This window comes from Centruroides vittatus, unplaced genomic scaffold (assembly GCF_030686945.1).
Source record: "Centruroides vittatus isolate TY-2023 unplaced genomic scaffold, ASM3068694v2 scaffold_944, whole genome shotgun sequence".
Classification (NCBI taxonomy): Eukaryota; Metazoa; Arthropoda; class Arachnida; order Scorpiones; family Buthidae; genus Centruroides; species Centruroides vittatus.
Genome location: NW_027122722.1, coordinates 509,291 through 533,607, shown reverse-complemented (window position 1 = coordinate 533,607; position 24,317 = coordinate 509,291). Strand labels below are relative to the sequence as shown.

The 24,317-nt window shown below is 28.4% G+C and overlaps 1 protein-coding gene across 1 annotated transcript; it reads right to left on the bottom strand.

Moving 5' to 3' along the window:
• Positions 1-516: 516 nt before the first annotated feature.
• LOC136990523 (oligoribonuclease, mitochondrial) lies at positions 517-24,165 on the bottom strand. Its single transcript, XM_067288930.1, has 6 exons — positions 23,876-24,165; positions 8,513-8,596; positions 8,314-8,391; positions 1,255-1,475; positions 1,127-1,180; positions 517-1,045 (listed from the first exon to the last, which is right to left on the bottom strand). Exons 1-6 carry the CDS (start codon positions 23,999-24,001, stop codon positions 979-981), a joined length of 630 nt encoding a protein of 209 aa, XP_067145031.1. The 5' UTR covers positions 24,002-24,165; the 3' UTR covers positions 517-978.
• Positions 24,166-24,317: the final 152 nt, after the last annotated feature.

The following is a 24,317-nucleotide window of genomic DNA, read 5'->3' as shown; positions in this document are numbered from 1 at the left end:
GGTGCTGAACTAAACTGGCTTCCTACTTGGACCGTTAGAATGATGCTGTTCGATTTTAAACTCTGTATATATCAAATTTCACCCTTCTGCCTGATCCCACTTGAATTCCTCGAATAGGTATCTCCACGCATGCATGATAGTCTCACCATCTTTAAAGTTAATACAGTTGCTTCTTAAGTTGGCTTTATAAATCTCCAAGGCCTCCAGGTGACGAATATGATCTATTTGAAAGGCCTGTCTAATTAAATCTGGTGTTCCAAATAGCCACCCGCACTACCAGGTCAGTGGAGTACGTGGACAGGGCGGTGGCGTGTTTGTTGTGTTAGGTCGGAGTTGGTCTGCTGTTTGTTGTGTCTATCGTTAATTTAAGTTCAATACTCATAGAAAAGGTTTTGCTTGTGACAGTTCATTTCTCACTCCAGTATTTCTGTTTAGAAGACTGTTATTTTACTGTACTTAAAAAATATTTGTTTGTAACTGAAAATCCTGACTGCAAAGAAAATAATGAAACAATAATTAAAGTTTGCAATAATATTTATTCTATGTTGTAAAATAATAATCACATTTGAAATGTATACCATACTAAGTGCAAATGGTGCCATTTATAGTTGAAAACGGGTTTAAAAGAATGAGAGCCAAATGACTGGAGGACTATTATATGTAAATTTCTAATTATTTTTGATAATGACCAGTATACAAGTACATATAATTTTCTTAGACAAATCAATACTAACTCATGTTTTCTTGCATGATTAAAAGCAACAGTTTTTTAAATTATGTGAAATTTAGCTTTGTCTTGCAGAGGTGAATAGTTCATATAGCATGACTACGATAATAAGATAAATGAAAATTTTAAATTGAATGTTTGCCAGATTGGTGATCTTGGTTGACAGGTATGAGCTCACTGATGCTAATTCTGGGCTTATTTAATATACAAATTTATGATATATGGTAAATTTGACAGATGAATTTAACTCTTTACTTAAAGATGGATTTCTTATAATATTTCAGTTCACTAATGCTTTCAATAATATCTTCCAGAGCTCTGTAAATGAAGAAATGATACATTAATTGATGGTTAAATACTAGGATATATTTTTTTTTATGCTAATGAAATTGTACAAACCGATGTGTGGCCTTTTTTCTTAAACCTTCTTTATACTCTTCGGGATACCATCGTCTAACAAAATAATTTACTCTTTTATTTACATTCATTTTAGCAAATAAAATAACTGAAAATTTAATAAGACTAACCTGCACAATTCTTTGATGGTACTAACATCAACAATCCGATAGTGTAAATGCTTCATAAATTCAGGCATGAATTTTTCCAGAAATTTTTTATCTGCATGAATGGAATTCCCAGCCAATGGACATTTGCCTGGCGGTGTATGTTGACGAACAAAAGACAAAACTGCCATCTCTGCGGCCTGAAGAGTAACTTCACTTTTTCTACTTTGCTCAGTCAGTCCCGACTAAAAAGTAATATATCAGATCTTGAAAACATCATAAGAAAATATTTTTTATATCTAAACTAATTTGATAGAATTCACTGAATCATACAGAATTTAACAAACTGGATATAGTAATATATAGCAATATAAATTTTAGTATTTTCAGTTGTGCTAAGAATGTCATTAAAAAGAAATCATTTAATTCCACAAACTGTTAAATGTTTCCATTCTGATTTTTCAGTAATAAGTTCAAAACTTAATTGCTAGAACAAATCTTTTGATAAAGAAAAACCTTACTAGCATAAATTTGAACTGCAGCCACAAGAGAAATACTATTAAAAAAGCTGCATTTTGGAGGGTATTTCATATATTTTCAAATGCTAATTTTTCAGAGAATTATCAAATGTTAAATTTATTTTCATATAAATTAATAAGCATAAATGACAAATCATTATTTATTCTTTCTTCTATATATGTAAACAATTATATGCTTTCCCTATAATTTTGTTTGAAAATAAAAATTACCTGAAAACTTTACACAATGCATTTGAAATCAGACCTATACATAAATGTTTTAGAAAATATATGACAAACTTTATACATAATTTGAAAGCTATTTTAAATATAAAGTTTGTTTAACTTATTTTTGCCATTACAACTGCTATATTATGACTGAAGTTTAAACTAAACTAGTCAAATTGCTCTCCTGTTTAAGAGTTATTCCTTACCATTAATTTAAATGTAAAAAACTCAATCACATTACATTGACACTGTGGGTGTGGGCAATAACTGCTATGCAGATTATTAAATTTCTATTTAGAAACTTTAACTTGCATCTTAACATTGTTTTACATTTCAGGTTTTACATTGTTTTACATTTCAGGTTTTCTTGTAATGCTAAAGCTGGCATGCTATAAGGATATTTCATGCAGAACAACTTTGATAAGTTTCTTGAAAATGACAAAGACAAAACAAAAATGCTTATAAATTCATTTTGCAGAATAATATAGATATTTATCAAGAAAACCATTTAATAGCAAACAAGAATAATGTATAGGTGTTTTCAACTGTAATTGTTTCAATACTGTAATTAAAATCTGATTTGTAATTTTATCAAGTATTTCAACATTACAGTATTGCAAGACTTCAAATTTTCAGTGCAAAAATTTTGGTAAAACAGATTAATTTATCAATAACAAGAAAACTATTAATCTAGGATAAATACCCATATCTAGAACAGAAAAAGTAAAATTTTTTACAACAAAATTTGACAGTGCACAAAATTTTGTTTTAACAAAGTAGATACTTTTTGGTTACCAGACATAAAAGATTAAATAATGATGTTCATCCAGTGTATCAGTTCAATCTAAATTTGTATTAAAAAAATTTGCTATTATAAAATGCTATATTAGTTATATAAAAATTAACACACATTATTGTCAAAGAATAAAAATTATGTGAAATAGGTCAACATACTGAAGCTTAATTTAAAATCAAATTAAAAATATATACTTTAAAATAAAATATTATCTGCATACTGTGTGTAGAATGAAAAATATTTTAAAATTTAACTTTAAAAAATACTGTTGTTATTTTCAAACAATATATTCAATATCATTTGGATCAATATCATTTGAAACATATATTCAATATCCTTGGGAGTATCATTTTTCATCATTTGTAAAAAGTTTTAACAGAAAGCTTTAAGTTTATAACAGTTTTTCTGATCAGAAATTGTTTTTCCATAAAGAAACAAATTAAAAAAAATAAAACAATTAGTTCTCTGATTATATTAAAAGTGAGAGGACAAGGTATTCAGTGGGAGGTATTAGTTTTCTCTACCATTTCTGATTTTGAAATAATGCTGAAAGAAGGGTAATGAGAGAAAGAACCGACCTTCAAAGCAATGTAAATAGACCATAAAAAATATCACCCCTTTTTCTTGTAATTATGGTTAATTTATACAATCATTATTTGTTTATTTTGTATATAAAAAAAAATACAGTAGATTCTTATTAGTGTCAATCTGTGAGACTGCCTGTAAAGGCTGACAGTAGCCAAAAACTGATCTTAGCAAGTATTACAAAATATTAATTTCAACAAAAGTAAGTATATAGATAATTTGGTAATATTTCATTGTAAGACTGCAGTTTCTGTTTTCAGATATTTCTGTGGTTCTTATGAAAAAAAAAATTATCAAAGTCATCACCAATGCTTATAAAGAGAAAGACTAGAGATATTAAAAAAAGCAGTTTTTCAAAAATCAGTTAAAAAAAAAAAACAATTCTTCATAAGTATGGTTTTGTCAATGTATTCATCTAAGTTATCAATATGAGAAAATGCAGATTCAGAATTTTCTTAGTCAACAGTATGAACATTTTTTGAAACAAACTGCTGTATCATCATACCTTAGTTGTCAACTTCATCACTTTCTTGATTTACAATGTTCATAAATAGTTGTTAATTTAGACACTGACACATCAAAAATGAAAATTCTTAATACAATCCTACAATAAAAGGAATACACATTAAGGCCACTTTCATAAGTTATAATTAATATGATCGTGAGAAGCCAGACCAAACAAAACAATTAAAACGGCAAGGCCATATTTGGGACAAGACTGTCTTGGAGACTCACTACTAAGCGGGATCACTTCGATGCTCATGGTGGGTCTCGTTCTCATTCTCCAGTCATCTTTGGTATCGCTGGTTTTGAGCATGATCATTCAAACTTCGCTGGCCACAGCCACGACGTCTTCCACGATGCATTTTCATTGAAATTAACCTATTGAATGTTGAAATTTCTCTCCGTTGCATGATGCCCTTGGGTTAAATTTTTGTTAATGTGAAAATTTCCCATTTTCGAAAAAAATAATGGTGGCTATTGTATCATTTGCAATTATTTTTTTATTTTGCACAAACAAAATATACATATATATATATTAATAAATGTAAAAAGAAAAATTAATTCTATTTCGGAAATTAGTTTTAATATAAAATTATAATGACATGCCATCTAGTTTCAAAAAGTTCCAATGATGAAACGAGATATCTCCGGTCAATCAGTCAAGGTTAGCACGTGGCGACCATAAATATGTGGGAAATAACACAGGACAGGTAAATGGGTTTTTTCAAAGATTCGTTTGTCAAAATTTGATTTAGCAACATTTGCTTTTCGAACTTTCCAACGCACATGTTTGTCAAAATCCAATTTCACAATATTTCTATTTCCAACTTACCAACAAGCAACACATGCACAAATCTTGCACTATTCCCTGTTTGTAGAGAGTGTTGCCATTTTGTATTTTATTGTGTTTTGGTTCTCGGTTCCCTGACTACCTACAAGTCTGGTTTTTTTTATGCATGCATGATTTGGGCACCTAATACTCTGTGCCAAATTTCAACTCCTGACATGTACTCCTTCATACCTCTAAGTTGATAAGACAGCAGGCAGTATGATTTTATAAACAAGATGTAGTCTTGTCAATTATTCAAAATATTGAGAGAAACTTCAAGCTACAGACTTTATCTGTAGCAGATGCATGTCAACTTCCACACCTGAGTTTCCTCTTAAGAGTTCTCAGCATCAAAAATGACACTTTCCATGACCTTTTAATCTCCTGTCTAGAGTTTGCTGTTCTAAAATACTGATGAATAGACAATTCGGGCAGTCATTGTCCGTTCCTCAAATGGTCTAGTCATGTCTCGTGTGTCACCCACATCACCTATGAACATATCTACTTCATTAATGAAGATATCACCTATTTCCTCTCAGATACCAAACTGTTTGAACCAAAAGATCTGCTACTGAAGACGAACTCACCAGATTTGGAATGCTTCGACTAGATGAGTCTGGACAAATTCTTTTCAACAAACGTCAATTCAATAACCTCAGGTATTTACCAACATGTGGTTTATTGTAAACTCTCTCTCGCATAAAGACTCTTGACATCAGAATGTATATCCTCTATCAAATAAATGGGTATTTGTTTTGTTTAACTTGTTTCAGAGTGCTTTTCTTCTGCAACGCTGTCTCTTAGACCTCCTCTATCCAGAATCTGACCACCCATGTAAACCAATGACAACCTAAATAAACAGGTTATCGCCTCCTATTATCCAGGGTCCCCCAATACATGTATTAATCCTCTCCAGGTCCTGGAGGATGATTTGAATGTCCTCATTTGAGGATCTATAAACCAATGAAAGGTGGATCATAGCTTTGTTTACTTTTATATTAATAGTAGTGATTTTTGACATACTATTCAAGGGATTAAAGTGAACATTGATGTCTTTATTATGTACCACAAATGCCTGTTTTAAGACCTTGGGCAAAGTTAGTTGGCGGAAATGTTTGCCAGCTGCCATAGCATACAAAAGCATTATTGATCAGGTAAGACTTTTGTATTAATAGTAAATCAGCATTCTTTTCTTCTGCAAATTGGACAAGTAGAGAAGAGGCTGCCTTACTACATTGGGTATTAATCTGTAGTATAGTGAAGGATCTCCAAAAAATGCCATACCAAAACTACTAAAGTTAGAAATCCAAAATTTAAATGATTTATAGAAAATAAGGGAATAAAAAGACCATCCAACTGGCAGCCTGCGGAATCTAATGAGAATCCTGATGGAGGCCCGTGAAATGCACAGGCATTGACCACCCTAAGTTGCAAGAAAAGGAGGCTACGAAAGTAATTTCAACAAAATCAAACAAAGCTTACTGATCAAAAACCAGCAGAGAAAGCACCAAATTGCTAAACTAAGCAACAGAATATAAAACAGTAAGCTTACATACTTTAAAGTAAAACCTTCGATTCCAAAAACTAACACAAGAGCCGATGTGACACAGGTTCATTAGCTACGCAGACGCCCACTACAGAAGGATATGTAGCATCACTTAAATCAGCATGCCAGCTTTACCATACAGAATATATCTGATTTCATGGTCTATCTGGATAGACTGGCATGCCAGTCATTCCACAAAAATATGATATATCTTTTTTCAATTTTTTTTCTTTATTTTTTGACAATAATCTTAAATAAATAGTGATAGATTGAAAAGTCACATTTGTTATATATGCAATTCAGTTCCATAGCCATCAAAAGTTCTTCCATCATGCCTAATACTAATGTGGGCTTCATGTATTAAATTAAACAGTTCATCAAAAACAAACATAGTAAAGAATTTCTGTTATTGAGAACATCATACCTCTTCAAATGTATGTAGTAAACAGATTTTTTCTTGAAACATTTTTCACATCTTTCACTTCACTTAACTAGTGAACAGGCATAACATTCTGTTAAGTATTTTGGTCTTTCTTATTATTTACTAATTCAGTTAAAAGTTCAGAAAATCTGCTATGTATTACTTCATTCATTCTGCTGCATTAAAAGCAAGATTTAAGTAAACACAAAAAATTGTATAAAATAGACAAATAAGTTGTCTATTATGACAACTTATTCATTTACACTGCTTATTTCTCACCAAATTCATTTTAAAAAGATGAAATAAAAATCATTACAATGATACTTTCATTTTCTTGATTTACATTTTTAAGTACATTACAAAACAACAGATACATATGAATACTTTTTCACCTGACTTGATCGGTAAATTCGGACATTAACCAGTATCTCTTGGTCCGAAATGTGAACAATCCGGATTTCGGACTTTTACCAGTCAATACCATCAAATATCTGGATTTACTGGTAATTTCAAAATGTTACAGGACTTTGGACTTTTACAGTAACATACACTCAAATTTACATTAAAAATGTTTTTAGCAAAATGTTAAAAAAAACTCATTTATTAAACTATTAAAAGCAAATTTTAACCAGTGACAATAAAATTATTTTGCCATCAGCACTTAGCCTTAATATTTTTCTTGATTATAGATAAATTTAGGAGTAAAAGCATACTGACTAGACTCTTGTACAAAGGGCCAGATGGCATATAGGCCTTAAACCTGTCATCCTAAATGAATGACACGACTTCCTTTGATAGCAATTCTTTTTGGAGGCAGACAGACAAATAATGTAGTGTGCTGAAATAAAACCAAAGTAAACAGAAAAACAGAATTTATGACATACCTAACATTTTCATAGAAACAGAAGTGCATAGGCACACTGGGAGTATGCTACGCCAGATAAGCAAGAGTGTATTGTGCATTATTCTGCATTTAAAGTATGTCTAAATAATAAACAAATACCATCCCTTACAAAAATTTTTAAAAAAATGTTAATTATAATGTTTTGGTGTTCAGTTAAAACTACAGCAAAAATTTATTATTATTCTTTCACAGACTGCAATTGTAAGAATATTGTATCATCACAAAATATCAAATCAACGTTATCAGCATCTTGATTGAAGTAAACACTTAATTTTTTATGTTCAATTTCATTTCTTATGCTCACCCTCCTTGGTTATCAGAAACTAGCAAATATATTAATTAGCAAAAGCAAAGTATTGTGTTCTTCATTTAAAATACAGATCAGAAATATTTAGGCAATATATTGACTCAGATAACAAGAAAAATATTAAAATTACATTTTTTGTCTTTGATTTGACTTCTGACTTAATTGTATGTACAGGATGATACCAATTTTATGAAAACATACATTACAAGAAAAAAATTTACCAATTTTTATTAAATATACATAGAAACAAATTATAGACAAGAATTTATTACATGTGAAACAAAAATAAAAACAATGTTCCTTAACACAACCAAAGCAAAACAAAAATGTAAAAAATATGAATCATTAACTCAGTTGTGGAATGCAAGTAATTATTTTCAAAGATGATAAGAATATTTTTATACAATTTAGAAGTTAACTGTAAATTTTTTTTTAATATACTTACTCTACCATGATGATCCTTGCACCATTTATTCATACTTTCTAAAACATCATCTGGCTGATGAATAATTAAATTTGGGCCCTATAAATCAAAAACTTTTCTGTAAAAAATTTTAAATAGCTTCCAATTAAAATTAAAAATAAATATTTCATTTATGTTCTAATGGTAAAAAAGTTTTAGATAAATTTACTTGAAAGCGTACCTCCGCAATAATATTTAATTTGTCATCCGTAATAAGACAGGCAATTTCCAAAATATAACAAGTTTCAACATCTAGACCAGTCATCTAAATTAAAATAAATTAAATTTAGACTTATAAATATATTTTTTAAACAAACAGTTTAAAACTGTTAAATAATAACAATAGTCTTGTGTGTTTACATGTATACAGGGTGCAGCATATTAACTTGACTTTTTTTTAAACAGCTTTGACAAACCACAGAAGAGGAGAGTGACCCTGAGCACGTTATTTAACTCCAATACATTTAGTAACAATGAAATTAGTGTAAACCAATAATATATTTTATTTTATCTTTTTTTTGATGTAAAGGGCTAGGCATTGAAGATTTTCTGGTTTTGAAAGGTTGACAGGAGTGGTCAGCTAAAATTTTATTTCATTTTATTTAAATCTCATTGTATATAAACTATAAAACTGTCAAAGTAAAGCTGTTTTTTAATACTTCTTTACAATAAAATAAAAAACTTCTTTATAATAAAACAAAAATTTTAAATTATTATTCAGATTGCTTTTTATCCATTGACTTATTTCCCAAAAAAGAATGACGCTAAATCTGTGATCACTAAGCATTACCAGAATGAATGCAAAACGATAAAAAAAAATACTGAAGTTCAAAAACGTAAAGAAAATGTCTTTAAAAAGAAAACTATTCAAACATTTAGAAATTATAAAAATAGATGATGATAAAAGAATAAATGAAAATACAGGCCTACAGATTTATGAATCTTGGGGAGGGATTCCAAACAGATAGGTGTATGAAAAAATAAACTAACACATTTGTGAGCCAGAGAGAAATGCACCCAAAGGCAAAGTAAATGCAGATGTGTAAGTGAGATGTAGCTTTTAAATTTCCAGTATGTAAAATCGTGATGCAGTATGAATTCATCAGTGTCTCTGTTTTTGTATCAAATATTACAGAATTTTCTTTCCAAATTAGTGTGTTCAGGATAAAATGTATACGACAAAATCCACTAAAAGGGTACAAGTACATATGTTAAGAAGTTTTTACTATAAAACTAATAATGTATGTATAACCTAGAAATCCACAAAACAATCTGTGTGTCGTGATTGAGAAGGGACCTGTAAAGTCCGAAATGCATAATAATAATAAATACAAAGAAAATTGTGTCTCAAGGTCGTTCTGTTCCATGACTATCCAGTTTGATAAGTCCATCTACAGGAAAAAAGTGTGCTAGCATGAAACATGGAAAAAAAATTTAATGTTTGTTTTATTGCAAAGAGTATTTGTTCAAATTTTAGAACAACTGAAGAGGGCTTGAACCTAGTATCTAGCTGAAATGCATATTGTGAACAATTTTAAACATGGGATTTTTTAAAATAAATGTGGTTCTTTAATGATAGTGCCTCTTTTTCATTACTTTGACAATCTCGGTTAGAAAATGTCTGTAGAATTTAATTGTGTAATGTACTAGTCATATTGAACATTACAACTTTTTGTTTAGTTACTTTGATAAAATTTACATAAATTGCTTTATATTTGGGATGGCTTAAATTCTACTGTTTTTATTAAAATTTTAATTTAAAACCAGCAGGTTAATCTACTGCATCCTGTATATAAAATTTCTACTTAAGCAAAATTTTAGTTCTATATATAACATTTCCTTGATGCACCCATGATTTTAAAATTGGATTTTATGTTTTTGTAATGAAAGGAATAAACTTTAAAATAATAAAATTTTATAAACTTAACTTTTCACTTTTAAGTAAAAAGTTAGAAAGAACAATATACCGTATTTTACGGACTATAAGACGCACCTGAATTTTGAAGGCAATTTTTCGAAGAAAAAAGTGCATCTTATAGTCTGTAAAATAAGGTAGATGTCATGAAATAAAGAATATGTTCAACAGCTCTATTTCCGGATCTTCTGCATATATATATATTAATTTTTTTTGCTTTAATTTTGCATTGTAATGTCTTAAAAAGGAATTTTAAAATGTTAAAAAGAAATTTAAATTAAATTAAAAGGATTTAATTTTGTCATTTGAACTGATATGATGATTGAACAGTGTAACTGAAAACAATTAATTAATGATGCATAATACATAATGTGGTCTATTCATGACAACAACTATTGATTGTTGTCATCATGATCTTTGTTCTATAAAATCAATAGGCTATCAATGATCAACTAATAAAAATGTTTTTCATATTACTAAATATAGGAGTTTGATAATTCAAATATCATTTTAGTTAACTATATACAGGTAAAGATTAAATATAAAAAGTGCATTCTAACCTAAATAGTATTAAAGCATTACTACAATAATTTTCCTGTTTGGTATGAACATTTAATAACTAGATAGCATGAGTATTTCACATGGATGCTGATAAGTAATAAATGCTTTGCTTCAATGCAGTAATTAATATCAAAATCAACTGTTAAAGAAAAATTTTTGCATAATGCAAATCTGTAATTGGTTGTTTATCTACATCTTTTTTGGAATTTTTGGATATGGATTTTTGGACAATAAAAGTCATGACATTGCAATTACAGTACACATTACAATACTTCAACAATGATTGCACCATTGATAGCATATATGACAGCATCATAATATGGAAATTATGTTTTCAAAGTAAAAATAAATTTTATGACTATATTAAATCAGTTGATGATATAGTCCTGTCAAAAACAGGAATCTAGAGATATGTATATTACTTATAAACATCTTTCTAATTATCTATAAATTGCAAAATTCTTGAATCATACTATAATAGAAATCCACACTGCTTTTTCAAGTAGCCAAATGTTTTATTACATATAAAAACATTTTATGGTTGACTACATCTATAACACTATACTTTTGGAAATCAAAATCATGTATAAACACGTTTGTAGCACGCATGCCGTAAAATTTACATTTTTAGTTCAGTCAATTCAAAAAATTCAAAAGTATTAAATTTGGCCCTTACATAGAAAAAAGGTTGTCCATCCCTGGTTTAAATTTAACATGCAAATATAAATATCAATCAAATCAATCAAATTTTATTTGATATAACAAGTGTTATTACAAAGGGGGTTAAAAAAAATTTGTTATTTTAAGTTTGATACATAAACAAAGAAATTATATATTTTATACAAAGTTAGCATGGCAAAACTATTACCAAATAAAAGTTGGTAACAAATAGGGTTTCTCATTTCCCGATCTTTTGCTTGTCCCGGGATTCCAGGATAAAAGTGAACTGTTTCCCGGGATCCTGGGAAATCCCAGGACAAAATTAATTATTTTTAAGATACTTTGTATATCATGAAAATCAAATGATATAATTATTTTTCATTTTTTAAAGTAATTTAATACGTTCTGCAACCTCCAAAATCATATTAATAATGCTGTGTAAGATATATATTAAAAATTACCTTTGAATTACGTAGAAATTTTCACAAGTAGAAAAAATTTATTAAAGTTTGCTGGAAACTGCATACAACAACAAAAAATGACTTTGAATTGAGTTGAAAATTTAAAGAAAAATGAATTTAGATCAAACTTTTAACTTAGAAGGTAATTTTTGATTTTTTAAATAAAATATAATACAAAATATTGTAAATTTTTTATAAGATTTTAAAAAGCAAAGATGGTCAATACTCCGATCACTCAATCTAATTCTTATTTTAGTAATGAAAAGTCTTGCTACCAAGAATGCCTTTTCCGATTCAATTGATGTGATTGGAATCGTGTTTAATGCATTTAAGAGAAAACAAATATTATGTGTTTTTCACCTGTATCCTGAAAGATTTCTAGTTCGTTTTTGAGATTGTCGTACTTCTTTTGTTCCCTAGTAATCTTGATTTGTCTACCTCGACTACTTTAATAGAAACATCATAGCCCAATAATTCGGCAGTTCATTTGCCTTTAATAATCAGATTATGAAGAAAAACTTCATACTCGCTGACTCTGATTTTTAACCTGTTCAGATCTCCAATGCTTCTATCTTCAAAATTTTTTAAAAATTTCAAAATTCAAATCTCCAAATGATATGTGCCTGCACTAGTTGTTATAACATTGTGTCATAAATAGCATGCCATGCTCTTGATCAGGCCTGGCCAACCCAAATTGTTTCACAAGCCACTTCGATCACGCGTAACATTATGATGGGCCACAATTTAGGCAAACATGCTTTTAAAAAAGTAAAACAAATACGAAATGAATAAGATTTTATTGTTATACCAAGAGTTCATAATTGCACTTGCGCATTATAACAATGACACATGGAAATTTTCATTTATCTAATTGTTTTGGTATACACATAATGGGAAACAAAAGTTTTAATAGATATATAACATCGCTTAGTGGGCCACACAATTTAATGTGACGGCTGTGGGTTGGCCAGGCCTGCTCTTGATAGTTGTTTTTTTTTTTTTTTAAATTGATTGACAGGCCTTTGCAGTCCACTTTAAAAATTTCTAATGCCTCCAGATTTCGTAGTTGGTTTATATGTTGGGTTGACCCCGTTTCTTTATGCAGCACTCGAGAAGTGCTTTGCAGTGAACACACTGAAAAGCACTGGTTTCTAATTGGCGAACACTGCTTGTGACATCATTTCGCTACACTCTTGCTGCATAAAGAAATGCGAGCGTTTGTCAAATCATTGTTGCTTGTTATAGGTTAGAGATAATGTTGTTTTCATTGGAATATGTTGCATGTTACGTTTTTAAGTTGTAACTGCAAAGCCATACAATGTTAGTAAGATGTATCTGTAATTATTGCTTTGTTTGCTAGATGGATTGGAAACTTAATTATTTTTAAACTTGCCAAAATATTAAAAGTAATTAGAAAAACTCATTTTATTTTTGTAACTAATAAAATGAATTCTTCTAATTATCTTTGTTAATAGATCAGCAAATTTAAAACTGCAAATAAAATTCAATGAATTGAAATACTGGATATCATTTTAAAAATATCAAAAATATAAATATAGACTTTATGAATATAGTTGTATATCTTTAAAACTGAAAATGTGGTTGAAAAATCAACCTAGTACTTTATTGTAAGTTTTTTTAATTTTGCAGAGAAGAAAGAGAAAGAAAAGACAAAAAAAGAATGAAAAAAGTAAGAGAAATTTTATAATTTAAATGGCTATATATTTATCACACATTGACTAAAAATATTGATGGTAAAAATTTGCATTCATATAGCACAAGATGTTGATACTTTCAAATTGAAGTGGAGTACTGTAGATAGGATAAGAAAGACCAGAAATTTGCATCATCATCATCTGATTATATTAGTCTGACAAATATATTTGGCATTGTGGTGTTTTAGGAACAATAAACTTCAAAAGTCAATCAAGATAAATATATAAAGATAGTTAATTATATTTATGAACAAAATATTGTATAGTCACTTAATGTTGATAAAATATCAAATAGTTAATATTATTGAACATAACAGAACATTGCATATTGTGTGTTGAAATATATGACAAATAAATTGAAGATAAGTTTTACAGATTGACAAAACTTACACAATCATTTACACAATGAACTGTAAAATTTAAAAAATGAATAACCACAATAACAGAGGGATTAATAAAATAATATTTTTTACATAAGCTTTTCAGAGAGTTTTATATATGCTTTGCTTTAAGTGAAAAAAAAAGTTTCCTAAATGAAATTCCAAATATAAATCTTTATTAAATTCAATATGATACTTTTTTCTAATAGTATTTATTAGAATTTTTTAAATTTCTTACATTATTTAATATAAAAATCTATAAATATAATTTTTTTTAAACGATTTATTATTGTTACTTTTATCATATATTAACCAATTCAATGTTACTTTTTCATGAATCATCATCATAGATAATTAACAGGTGGCATATTCATATCAACTCCATTATGTTATTAAGTATTATTATTCATTTACAGTATCTATACTTTGTTGTTAATCAGCTAGTTATGTTAATTTTAAAGTAAATCAAAAAATGAAATTTAATGTTATAAATTAAAATAATTTTTAAAAAAGGATTTGATAAATGTTTTGTTTTTGTAATGTTCCACTCACACATGATAAATTATTGTTTTTATATCATATGACATTCAATTTATAAATAAAAACATATATATAATTTTTAAAAATCAGATTAATTAAGCAATTAGTTTTCATAGGATTTATTCAATGCAACTTTTAATTACATATTTAATATTTTATATTAAATTAATGGCAAGTTACAGCCTTATATATTAGCAATAAAAGTTTCATATGTTAAAGATTAAGATAGCATTTGATAACTTTCTGATAACTAATGTAATTTACATTATGATATATCAGTTCAAAATTGTGAAAAGATGAGATTAGATTAGATATTAAAATTTTTGTTTAATTTGCTAAATTACTAAAGGACAGAATACAAAAGAAAAATAACTGATTAGATAAATTTATATTTAAATTTAAAAATTAATTATAATCATCAATTACTATTTAACTGAAATGACACTACATATAATGATTAAACTGAAAAACATGTATCATTTAGATCAATAAAGCTATCAATTCTTTTATCTTTGGAAAAAAGGAAGAAGTCAAATTAAAATAAATCTGTTGCCCTTAAAAACATAATAAATATCCAAATCTTATAAATCAAAACAAAATTTTCCATTCTAGAGCCTGAAATTTTCTTGTGATTTAGACTTATGCCTGTAAACATTTTGCATATAATATTTACACTATTGTAAAAGTTCTAGCTCAATAAAAACTAGTAATTAATCTATTTTTCAACAAATTTTTTTTGTACAATATTATTTGAACAGATTTACAAATATCATTTTATTTTATTACTTTAATTAAATTCATCACAAAATTAATAAATTTGTTTATTTGACTGATTGCTTTAAAACTTAAAATAAATAATGAAATTTTCAAAATGTTCGCTACTATATATTATAGTTTCTGGTACAGCTATTATTTTGAGACTGAATCAGTTACACAAAAAATGGAAAATAAATATATAGCCATTTATTATTCCTAGATAGTGTAGCTACATTAATAATCAGTGTGAACACCATTTACACTTAAACATTCTTCTATATGTTGCCCAAAATTTTTGTCAAAATTACAAATTTCATCTTGCATAGCTGAATTTTACCCTTCTAGTACCCCAGCTTCCAATTTATTAATGTTTTACAGACTGGTTCTTGAAACAAAACACACTAACCACTTCAGGAAATATTACAACAATTGAAATAAGGTCTGGAGAATTTTCAAGCTAGTCTTCAGACCAGATAAATCAAGAGCAGCCATGATTGCATGTGTGGCATTTAGTCACCCTGCATCAATACAGTAATATTCTGTTTGGAAAAGGGTCTTCACATCCTTCAATACAACAATATACTTTGGAGTAATTTTTTGCAATGTTCATAATAACATTCTTATTGACTATTACTTTGTTTTTGAACAACAGGAAATCCCTCCTGCAAACATGATCTTTTGATAAAATTTTGGGATTTGTACTGGAAGAACTGATGCTGGATCAGCTGTTCATACTCATGCATTTCGATGATTTGGAACTAGATGCAACAATATTAGCAGTCCATCAGTGAAGAAGTAAATATAACGAGCAATTATTTATTGTGACATCGTCACAATGCCAGGTTGCAGTTTTTAATCATATTTTTAATTTATTTAATTTAAAATATATGCTCTCTACCTCAAATTAGTAATGTCTTGTCCCTGCACATCATACTTTTCCTGTTACAAGAGAATTGTGCTGGTCATCTAACTCCTTTCAGGGGAAAATTTTTTAATTGAAATAACGTGATTTCCAGTGCAAACCAGAAATTTGTATATAGTCAATCAAGGGCCAAGGTTTCCATATCTGGTCTCAATTTTCATCTATCTAACTTTGTTCTCAAGATTAAGGTAGGACAGGCAGATGGATGACAGAATTTATGTCAATTTTTTTCAAATTGCAGCCCAACAAAAATTTCTAGAATGTACTAGAAACTATTTATAAATTCTTAACATGTAATATTTTAAAAATATATTTTGCTGAAAATTGCTTATTGATTTAATTAAAAAAACCCAGGTTTATCAATAGGACTGTTGAAAAGATTTAGATGAATAAGATTGGTAATAAAATTAAAAGTTTTTAAGTCTAAGTATTCAACTAAATTTTATCAAATATATTTCAACCTCTCATTGACAATTAACATTAATTTTATTTTTACACAAATATTTTCACACACACACCAAAAAAAAATTCAATAAAAATTCATATTAATCTTTAATGCATTTGACAAAACTTGCAAAGTTTTTTAATATACCATACACAAATTTGTATATGGTATATTATTATGGTAAATTTGTGTATGGCATGTGTATATTATAAACTTAATGATTTTTATGTAAAAAGTTTCAAATAACATTTAGAAGATAATTGCTTAAAGTTATTCTAAGTTTCTATATTAAATCAAAAGAATTTTTAATAGGGACATTAGATAGTAATGCTAAATGATTGTCTTTATACTGGTTTAAAAACAACAAATATAGAAAATTTTTAAGCATTCATTAGATTACCATACACATGCATAGAAATTGAACATACAGAACAATTCATTAAATTCAAATTTGTAATTTCAATTAAAAACAGTTTTAAAAAATTCAATTATTTGATTATTTTCTTCTAATGTTAAAAAATTCCCCTTTAGTTGACTATACCATTTTACTATATTTCCATTTGATAGTATTAATATTATGATTGTGTGTTTTCATAAACATTATAAATATATCAACTTCATTTAAAATTATCTACTGTCTGAAATTAAATCATTTCTTTCTTAATATTTTATATAAAGTAAAGCAATCTATACAAAAATCAATTATTGGCTACTTGTATTTAATATTATTCAGTTATTTAAAGCTCTTCTTTAATATATCCTTTAAATAAAAATCACTACTCTGATATCAACACTTTTCAGCTGAACTTACAAGTTTAGAAATAATAGAATTTGCTATATATGAAAATTTTCTATATTTTTAATAATCGTTTATCTTCATTACTACCTGAAGCAATTTGCTCAGATAAAACTAGAGATTTCTGTTTCCACACAGAAGAAACTTCGACGACTCCATGTTCATGCGACACATGAGAACTATCAAAATTATTATGAGGACTCATTTCTGAAGGACTATCACTCCATTTAGCTGAAGCAGAAGGAGTCCTCCTTGGAAGACGAGGAATGCTTTTTCTAAGATCTCCAGCAGGAGCAATTATTTTTCTACCTGTAATATCTGGCCTGGATATTACAGGTAGAAAAATAATTGCTCCTGCTGGAGATCTTAGAAAAAGCATTCCTCGTCTTCCAAGGAGGACTCCTTCTGCTTCAGCTAAATGGAGTGATAGTCCTTCAGAAATGAGTCCTCATAATAATTTTGATAGTTCTCATGTGTCGCATGAACACGGAGTCGAAATTTTTAATAAGATGTGAGATTACAGTCTACTAAAATTTAAATCATAAAATTATATTTTCTAGTTAAAAATGGATCTGGTCTTTTCCATAAGTCAGGAAGATCAACTATTTTACATAATGGAATACATAAAAGCATTGTCTGCTTTTATATATTCCATTATGCAAAGTTTGTATAATGGAATATATTTATATATTTTGATAAAAGACTTTTTTATGAATTCAAATCAAAGTAACACATTATTTTAATAGGCACTGTTTAGTTAAGGGGATGCTAGCTGATATGTACAGCAACCAGTAAGATTCAAGCTCTAAATGAGGGGTTTCACACTACCTCCAGAATTGTTGACCCTTCATGAGATATTTATCTCCAAAGATCAGTTTTTAAACACCTATCAGTATACAGCCTATTCTACATGCTGCTTTCCATGTAAATGTGCATCTCTGTGCTCACTATCACTGGCACCTCAGTGCCCAGGTGGAGGTCCCCTAAAACTATTTAACATTAAGTACGCCACAGTCAAGTGGGGCTACTCGAAGGTGGCATAATTACATGGGCTAAATTATTAAATGCAGTAGTCTTCTGGCATCTTGTTAACCGAAAAGTACCTTTTAATTATAACTTGAAATAGATCTCTATATTATTAACTATAAAAGTAAGTGTTTATACATCAATATGTAAAACTCCAGTTTTTCACATTCATAATACCATCTAAAAATGAAAGTGTTTTCCATTAATTTGTTTTTATTTATATGGATGATTATTGAAACTTTGTATAAACTCATTTATTAAAATATCTTCATACAAAATTAAATACAGTGGGTGATTGATTAACGAACATAATCCGTTCCAAGACTGTTCGCTATCCGAATTGTTCGTTAACTGATTATCGATTTACCATAGGTTTTTATGGGAATTTAATTAATTCGTTCTGGAAACCCAAAAAATGAAAAAAAATATAAATAAACATAGTAAGAAAGTATATATGTAATAATAGAAATACATATATACACAGTCTTGCATTTTTATTAATCACGTTTTTTCATTCGTGGGGGTTAAAGAATCTGTCGAATGTTGATTACTTTTCTCTCTTCTTCAGGATTTTTCAGAGGTAATTAATAGCATTGTAATTGTAGAGATCCACAAGCATATTAACCTCAACCCGGTTTGGATGCCATTCTAAGACCGTTGTTCTGACATCATCCCACTTCTTCAAAAGATCTTTAATAGCAGATATCAGCATTAATCCTCTTTTTCAGAAGAAGGCATATCTGCCGAGTTTCTTGTTGTTCTTCATTCAAGAGTTCTTGGCATTCTTCTGTCGTCAGATCAGTTTCAGGTTCCAATATGAGCTCTTCAATGTTCTTTATTTCTCAGATGTGATTTTTGTTACTCCTTAAGCTGCTTGAGTCTTCTTGATTATACAGTATCTTTCTTAGATAGGATTGAACTGCAGCCTACTGTAGACCTGTTTAAGCCATACTGCCCAGCAACATCAGACATCATATGCCCACTCTCTACCTTTGCTATTATACTGCCATCTTTCAAAATTAAAAACAGATGCAAAACTTAACGATTGCCCCCCCCCGACAATCTCGCAAATACTTTTAAAAAATTGTTTCCGTCAAAAAAATAAAAAGGCTGGAATTACAAGGGAGAGTTTCAAAATTCAGAGGAATACTATTCGATCAGTATATACTGGATTGAGCGTCATTGTTGATGTCTCCCGTGCTCCGAAAAGTTTCGAATTGTTGCCTGAAGACAAGGGAAAACCAATCGGTATTCATTATTTTACGTTGCTTCTTCTTGTGTTTGTTCTGTGAGGTGTTCATTATCTGAACAAAAAAAAACTTTTGCAAAAGTGTTCGTTATCTGAACTGTTCATTAACTGATCATCCTCTGTACTATTTATTGTTTAAATATAAGAAATATTTTAGTCTCTATATCAAACAACAAAAATTACTGGCAGAAAATAAATTGTTGTTCTTTTATGAGGTTAATTGTAAACTAACTTACTTTGTTAAAGCAATAATAGAGACATTACAAAAGTCTACAAAACATGGCAAATCATAATTCAAACTTTTATATCAAGAACAAATATACTATATATTGCTCAACATATACAGAACTGAGGGAAAAGGTAGGCCTACTAAGTCTTAAATTTAATTCTTTCTTGAAAACTGATTAAAAACAAATTGTATTTAGATTTAGTTTTCAAAAATATATTTCAATTGGTATTGAATAGATAAATAATTAGATTATTTCATAAATTTTTGTTTTAAAAGAATATATATGTAAATAATCAATTAAAACAAAAAAATTTTGAAAATTTAAAAAAAATTTATTCTCTGATAATCTAATTAGAAATACATTTTTTACCTGTAGAAATGCATAAGTATGTATTAATATTATTTATTAATAGTATAGAATACTATAGATTACCACCTATGGAATTTCGGGACTGAGTATATATTTGAACTCAGAGGACCTAGAAGAGTTCAATGATACCCTACTTTTGGACTGGAGACGAAAAATAAGAAAGTTATCATTACTTTTTTAATGCTTTCATGCAGATGGCATCGTAGTTGCTAGTGCTGCCATCTCGCGGTAAAATCTGCAAACAAATTAAAAAAAAAAAAAACACTCTGAAAGGCAAGAAATTGCACGAACAGTCGAATGCCACTTCCTTTTCTTTTGTTCAAGAACTACCGTGAATCAATAACTAGTGATGTTAAACAAATCGGCAGCCTGCCGGCAGCTCCCCTCCCGGGGGGAGTCCGTCGGAAGCACAAACAGTGAACACTAGTTCCTTTTTTTCTTTTTGTTCAAGCATCGCGACTCCCGACCGTGATACTGCAGTCGGCTCATAGTACTGGCCGACCACAAGTGATAGCAAGACTGAGGTGCCGTAGCCCCCCGAGCGCAAGGGTGTGCAAAAAGGACTTAACTCAAACTGTAGACGATCAGTGTGCTCGTGGATCAACATCTGCCTTTGTTGAAGGTATATATGGCTGACTTGCCGGACTGCCTGTTAAACATGCAATAGGCTTAGCAGAGAGAGCAATGCAACTCCCGATCATCGCACAATCGCCGAAAAAAGTATGATAACTTTCTTATTTTTTGCCTCCGGCCCAAAAGTAGGGTACCGTTGAATTCGTCTCGGCCCTCTGAGTTCAAATATATACTCAAAGTCCCGAAATTCCATAGGTGGTAATCTAAAGTACACCCATATTATTTTCTTACAAATTAAGATTATGTTGTAACATCAACTATAAATTGCAAGTCACAAAATGAATTACAGAAGATAAACTTAAATATATGAATAAAATTCATTTAGTGTGCTTTATATTTTAAAAGTAATTAAATTTAACTTGGGTACTTATGGGTTTTCCTCCTACTTGTCATGCTGCATGCCATTTTCCATTCTCATGTATCCATCACACTCTGTTACATTGCTTACAAAACAATTTAGACAAGTTTGAATGGATGACTGAATGAAATAATTAAATTTTTGATTTGTGCAAAATTTAATTAAAATTAATTTGTTTCAATAACATTTAAAAATATTTTTTCTTTTATAAAGTCGGAATAACTATTTTTTTTAAGAAATCAAACATACCATATAGTGCTTAATATTACATGCTAATGTGCAAATTAGTCTTTGGTTTGAGAATTTGTTGTTAGGACAGTTTGGAGAAAATAGATTATTCATTCAATTTTTGGATTTTGTCTACATCTGAACTTTATATTATTCATATTCTGCAGGAATATGGTATTTTACATTTTGAACATTATCGTAAAAAAAGGTTTAAAAGTAGACTTACTGTATATGTAGAGTGAAAAAGATGAAATGAGGATAATTTTAAATAAATCAACATTAAGCAAATAAATGATAAAATAAAAAACACTTTTTGATGTAGCTAAGTAATCTTTTATTTAAACATATATTTTAAAATAGTTAAAACTTCTACCCTGTAAGAATAAAACACAGTAGCTAAGATGAAACAGATCTCTATTTTAAACAGCTTTCATGGCTACATGGTTTTCGTGGAATCAATTATTTGCATTCATGGAGTGTTTACTGTATTAACATCTGAGAACGCAAATGTTCTATTGACAATGTAGCATTTAATAACTATCCTAACATCCACTCAAAGTAACTGAGAGTATTCAACTGGTTTCCAAACATTAGTATTAAGAATGGCAATTTATCAATCTTTTTACATAATCATCCATTTTACTATTTTATATGAACTTTGGCAGGCATATCTATTAATATTTTAAAAACTTTGAAAATTTGGTTAATGCTACCTTAGGTAGACAAGATGGCAGCTTGTCTCTAATTCCAGCAAGGAAGTGGGACGCACATTCTAACCTAACCTAACCTATTCTAATAATTTGGTTGCTAATAATTATGGTAATTTATTAGAATAGGTTAGGTTACGTTAGAACGTGCGTCCCACTGTTTCCTTGCTGGAATTAGAAATGAGCCGTCATCTTGGCTACCTAAGGTAACATTAACCAAAAATTTATATTTAAAAAAATTTTTAGTATAAATATAATTTAAAAGCAATTATATGTAAATAAAATATAACAGTACCATTAGCAAAATAATTAGGAAAATAAATATAATAATAATAAATATTAGAATAATAAATTTAAAACAATTTGTATTATTTCTGTAGCAAATAGCAATAAAAAGAAAGAATATTGTAAAATAAATTTTATTTAAATTTCAAAAATATTTTTTGGTATTATTAAATTTCCTATATTTCTTTTTATTAAAAAAAAAAGTCATATTAGAGATTCTGAAATGTTTAATTTTCTTCTAATGAAAAGATATTTTATATAAATGCAAATTTTTATAAAATGTGAAATGGCATTTCCAATATCCAATCAGGAAAATATTTAAAATTTGAAAAAATTGTAAAAAGGTTTTTAGATTTTGAAACTAAGTTCAAATCATTTTGTATAAGTGTCAATGAAATAAAAACAAACAAACAAAATAGAAAACATTAAAAATTTGTTTTTCCTCTTTTATTTCTTACAAAATCATAATTAAAACCTTATTATAAGATTATAAATAGTAACCGTTTCCTTAAAATGTAAAATAAATATTTTCCGATTTATAATTTTTGAACAACACACTTTAATATGACACGAAACAAGATTAGCATTTCAAATTAACTCAAAAGGGTAATTTAACTATTACAATAATAAGAAATGTTTTATTTTACTTTGAAGTTACAAGCGAACTATCATAATAATAAAGGATATTTAAATTCGACACACCTTCTAATGCCAAATTTAAGGGAAGTTTCAACAACTTTCATCTTTGGCAAAAAACATTTCAATGCGATTCTGTCATAAAGTTTACAAAAAGAAAAATTCATATGCAGACGAAACATTTTGAAATTATCACACAAAAGGTTTGTTTAGTTAGTAACAAAGTCCACTTTTCGGTATGCTCAAAACAAGTTTCAAAGCATTTTCCATCAAAATCTCTTCGGGAAGTATGTCATTTAGTGCAAATAACTTATAAATTTTAATTGATTAAACAGAGTTAAAACCAGAAACATATCCAAATCAGTAAATAAAGGTAAAGAAAAAAACAACCAGAAACTTAATTGAAACATCATTACAGAAATTAATAAACTATTTTCCATTTAAATTCTGTAATAATTTATAACATTTACACCAAAAAAAAAAAAGGATTAAATGTACATTAATAGGATTAGGCTTGGCTTAAGGTTTCTTCCCTATCAAAATATAGAAGAAAAAAAAATCACATTTTAAACATTAAAAAAAAAACTCGATTAGAATGACGTAAAATTATGCATTTTAAGCAATTTCTATGTGTTTTAGAGTAAATTAATGCTTATTATCTATTAAAATTACCTCCAAATCGACCCAAATAAGTCTTTCTTCGTCTGGCAAGTGTTTGTTCATCCTTCTCGGCTTCTTAAACGAACTCATAATAATCTCGTTTATTAAAACTCTCGATAACTTGAAAATTCTTACCATCCGTCATAACACGACTCGAACATTTGTAATGTTTAAATCAAAAACGATTTCCCTATCGGAATTTATGCGGATCTATTCCTTTTCATTTGTAAACAAAAATACGTCGAGTGACCATACGACATCGATGCTTTCGACATCCACTTTACACCAAACGATACCAAAATCGATTACTCATATATACGTACGAAACTATAATTTTATTATAAATAAATATATTATAAACGATACAGAAATATAATTTACAATTTTTAATAAAATTAAATTATTATAATTGTATCCAATACCGTCATTTTCATTTATGTTTTATAAATTTATA

What these genes read in the sequence shown, in the direction of transcription:
- LOC136990523 (XM_067288930.1), bottom strand. Translation starts at nt 24,001, where the DNA reads ATGGTAAGAATTTTCAAGTTATCGAGAGTTTTAATAAACGAGATTATT. An exon ending in GCAAGGATCATCATGGTAGA is followed by an intron (nt 1,476 to 8,313) that starts GTAAGTATATTA and finishes ATTACTTTTTAG; the next exon opens with TCGGGACTGACTGAGCAAAG. An exon ending in ACCATCAAAGAATTGTGCAG is followed by an intron (nt 1,181 to 1,254) that starts GTTAGTCTTATT and finishes TTATTTTGTTAG; the next exon opens with ACGATGGTATCCCGAAGAGT.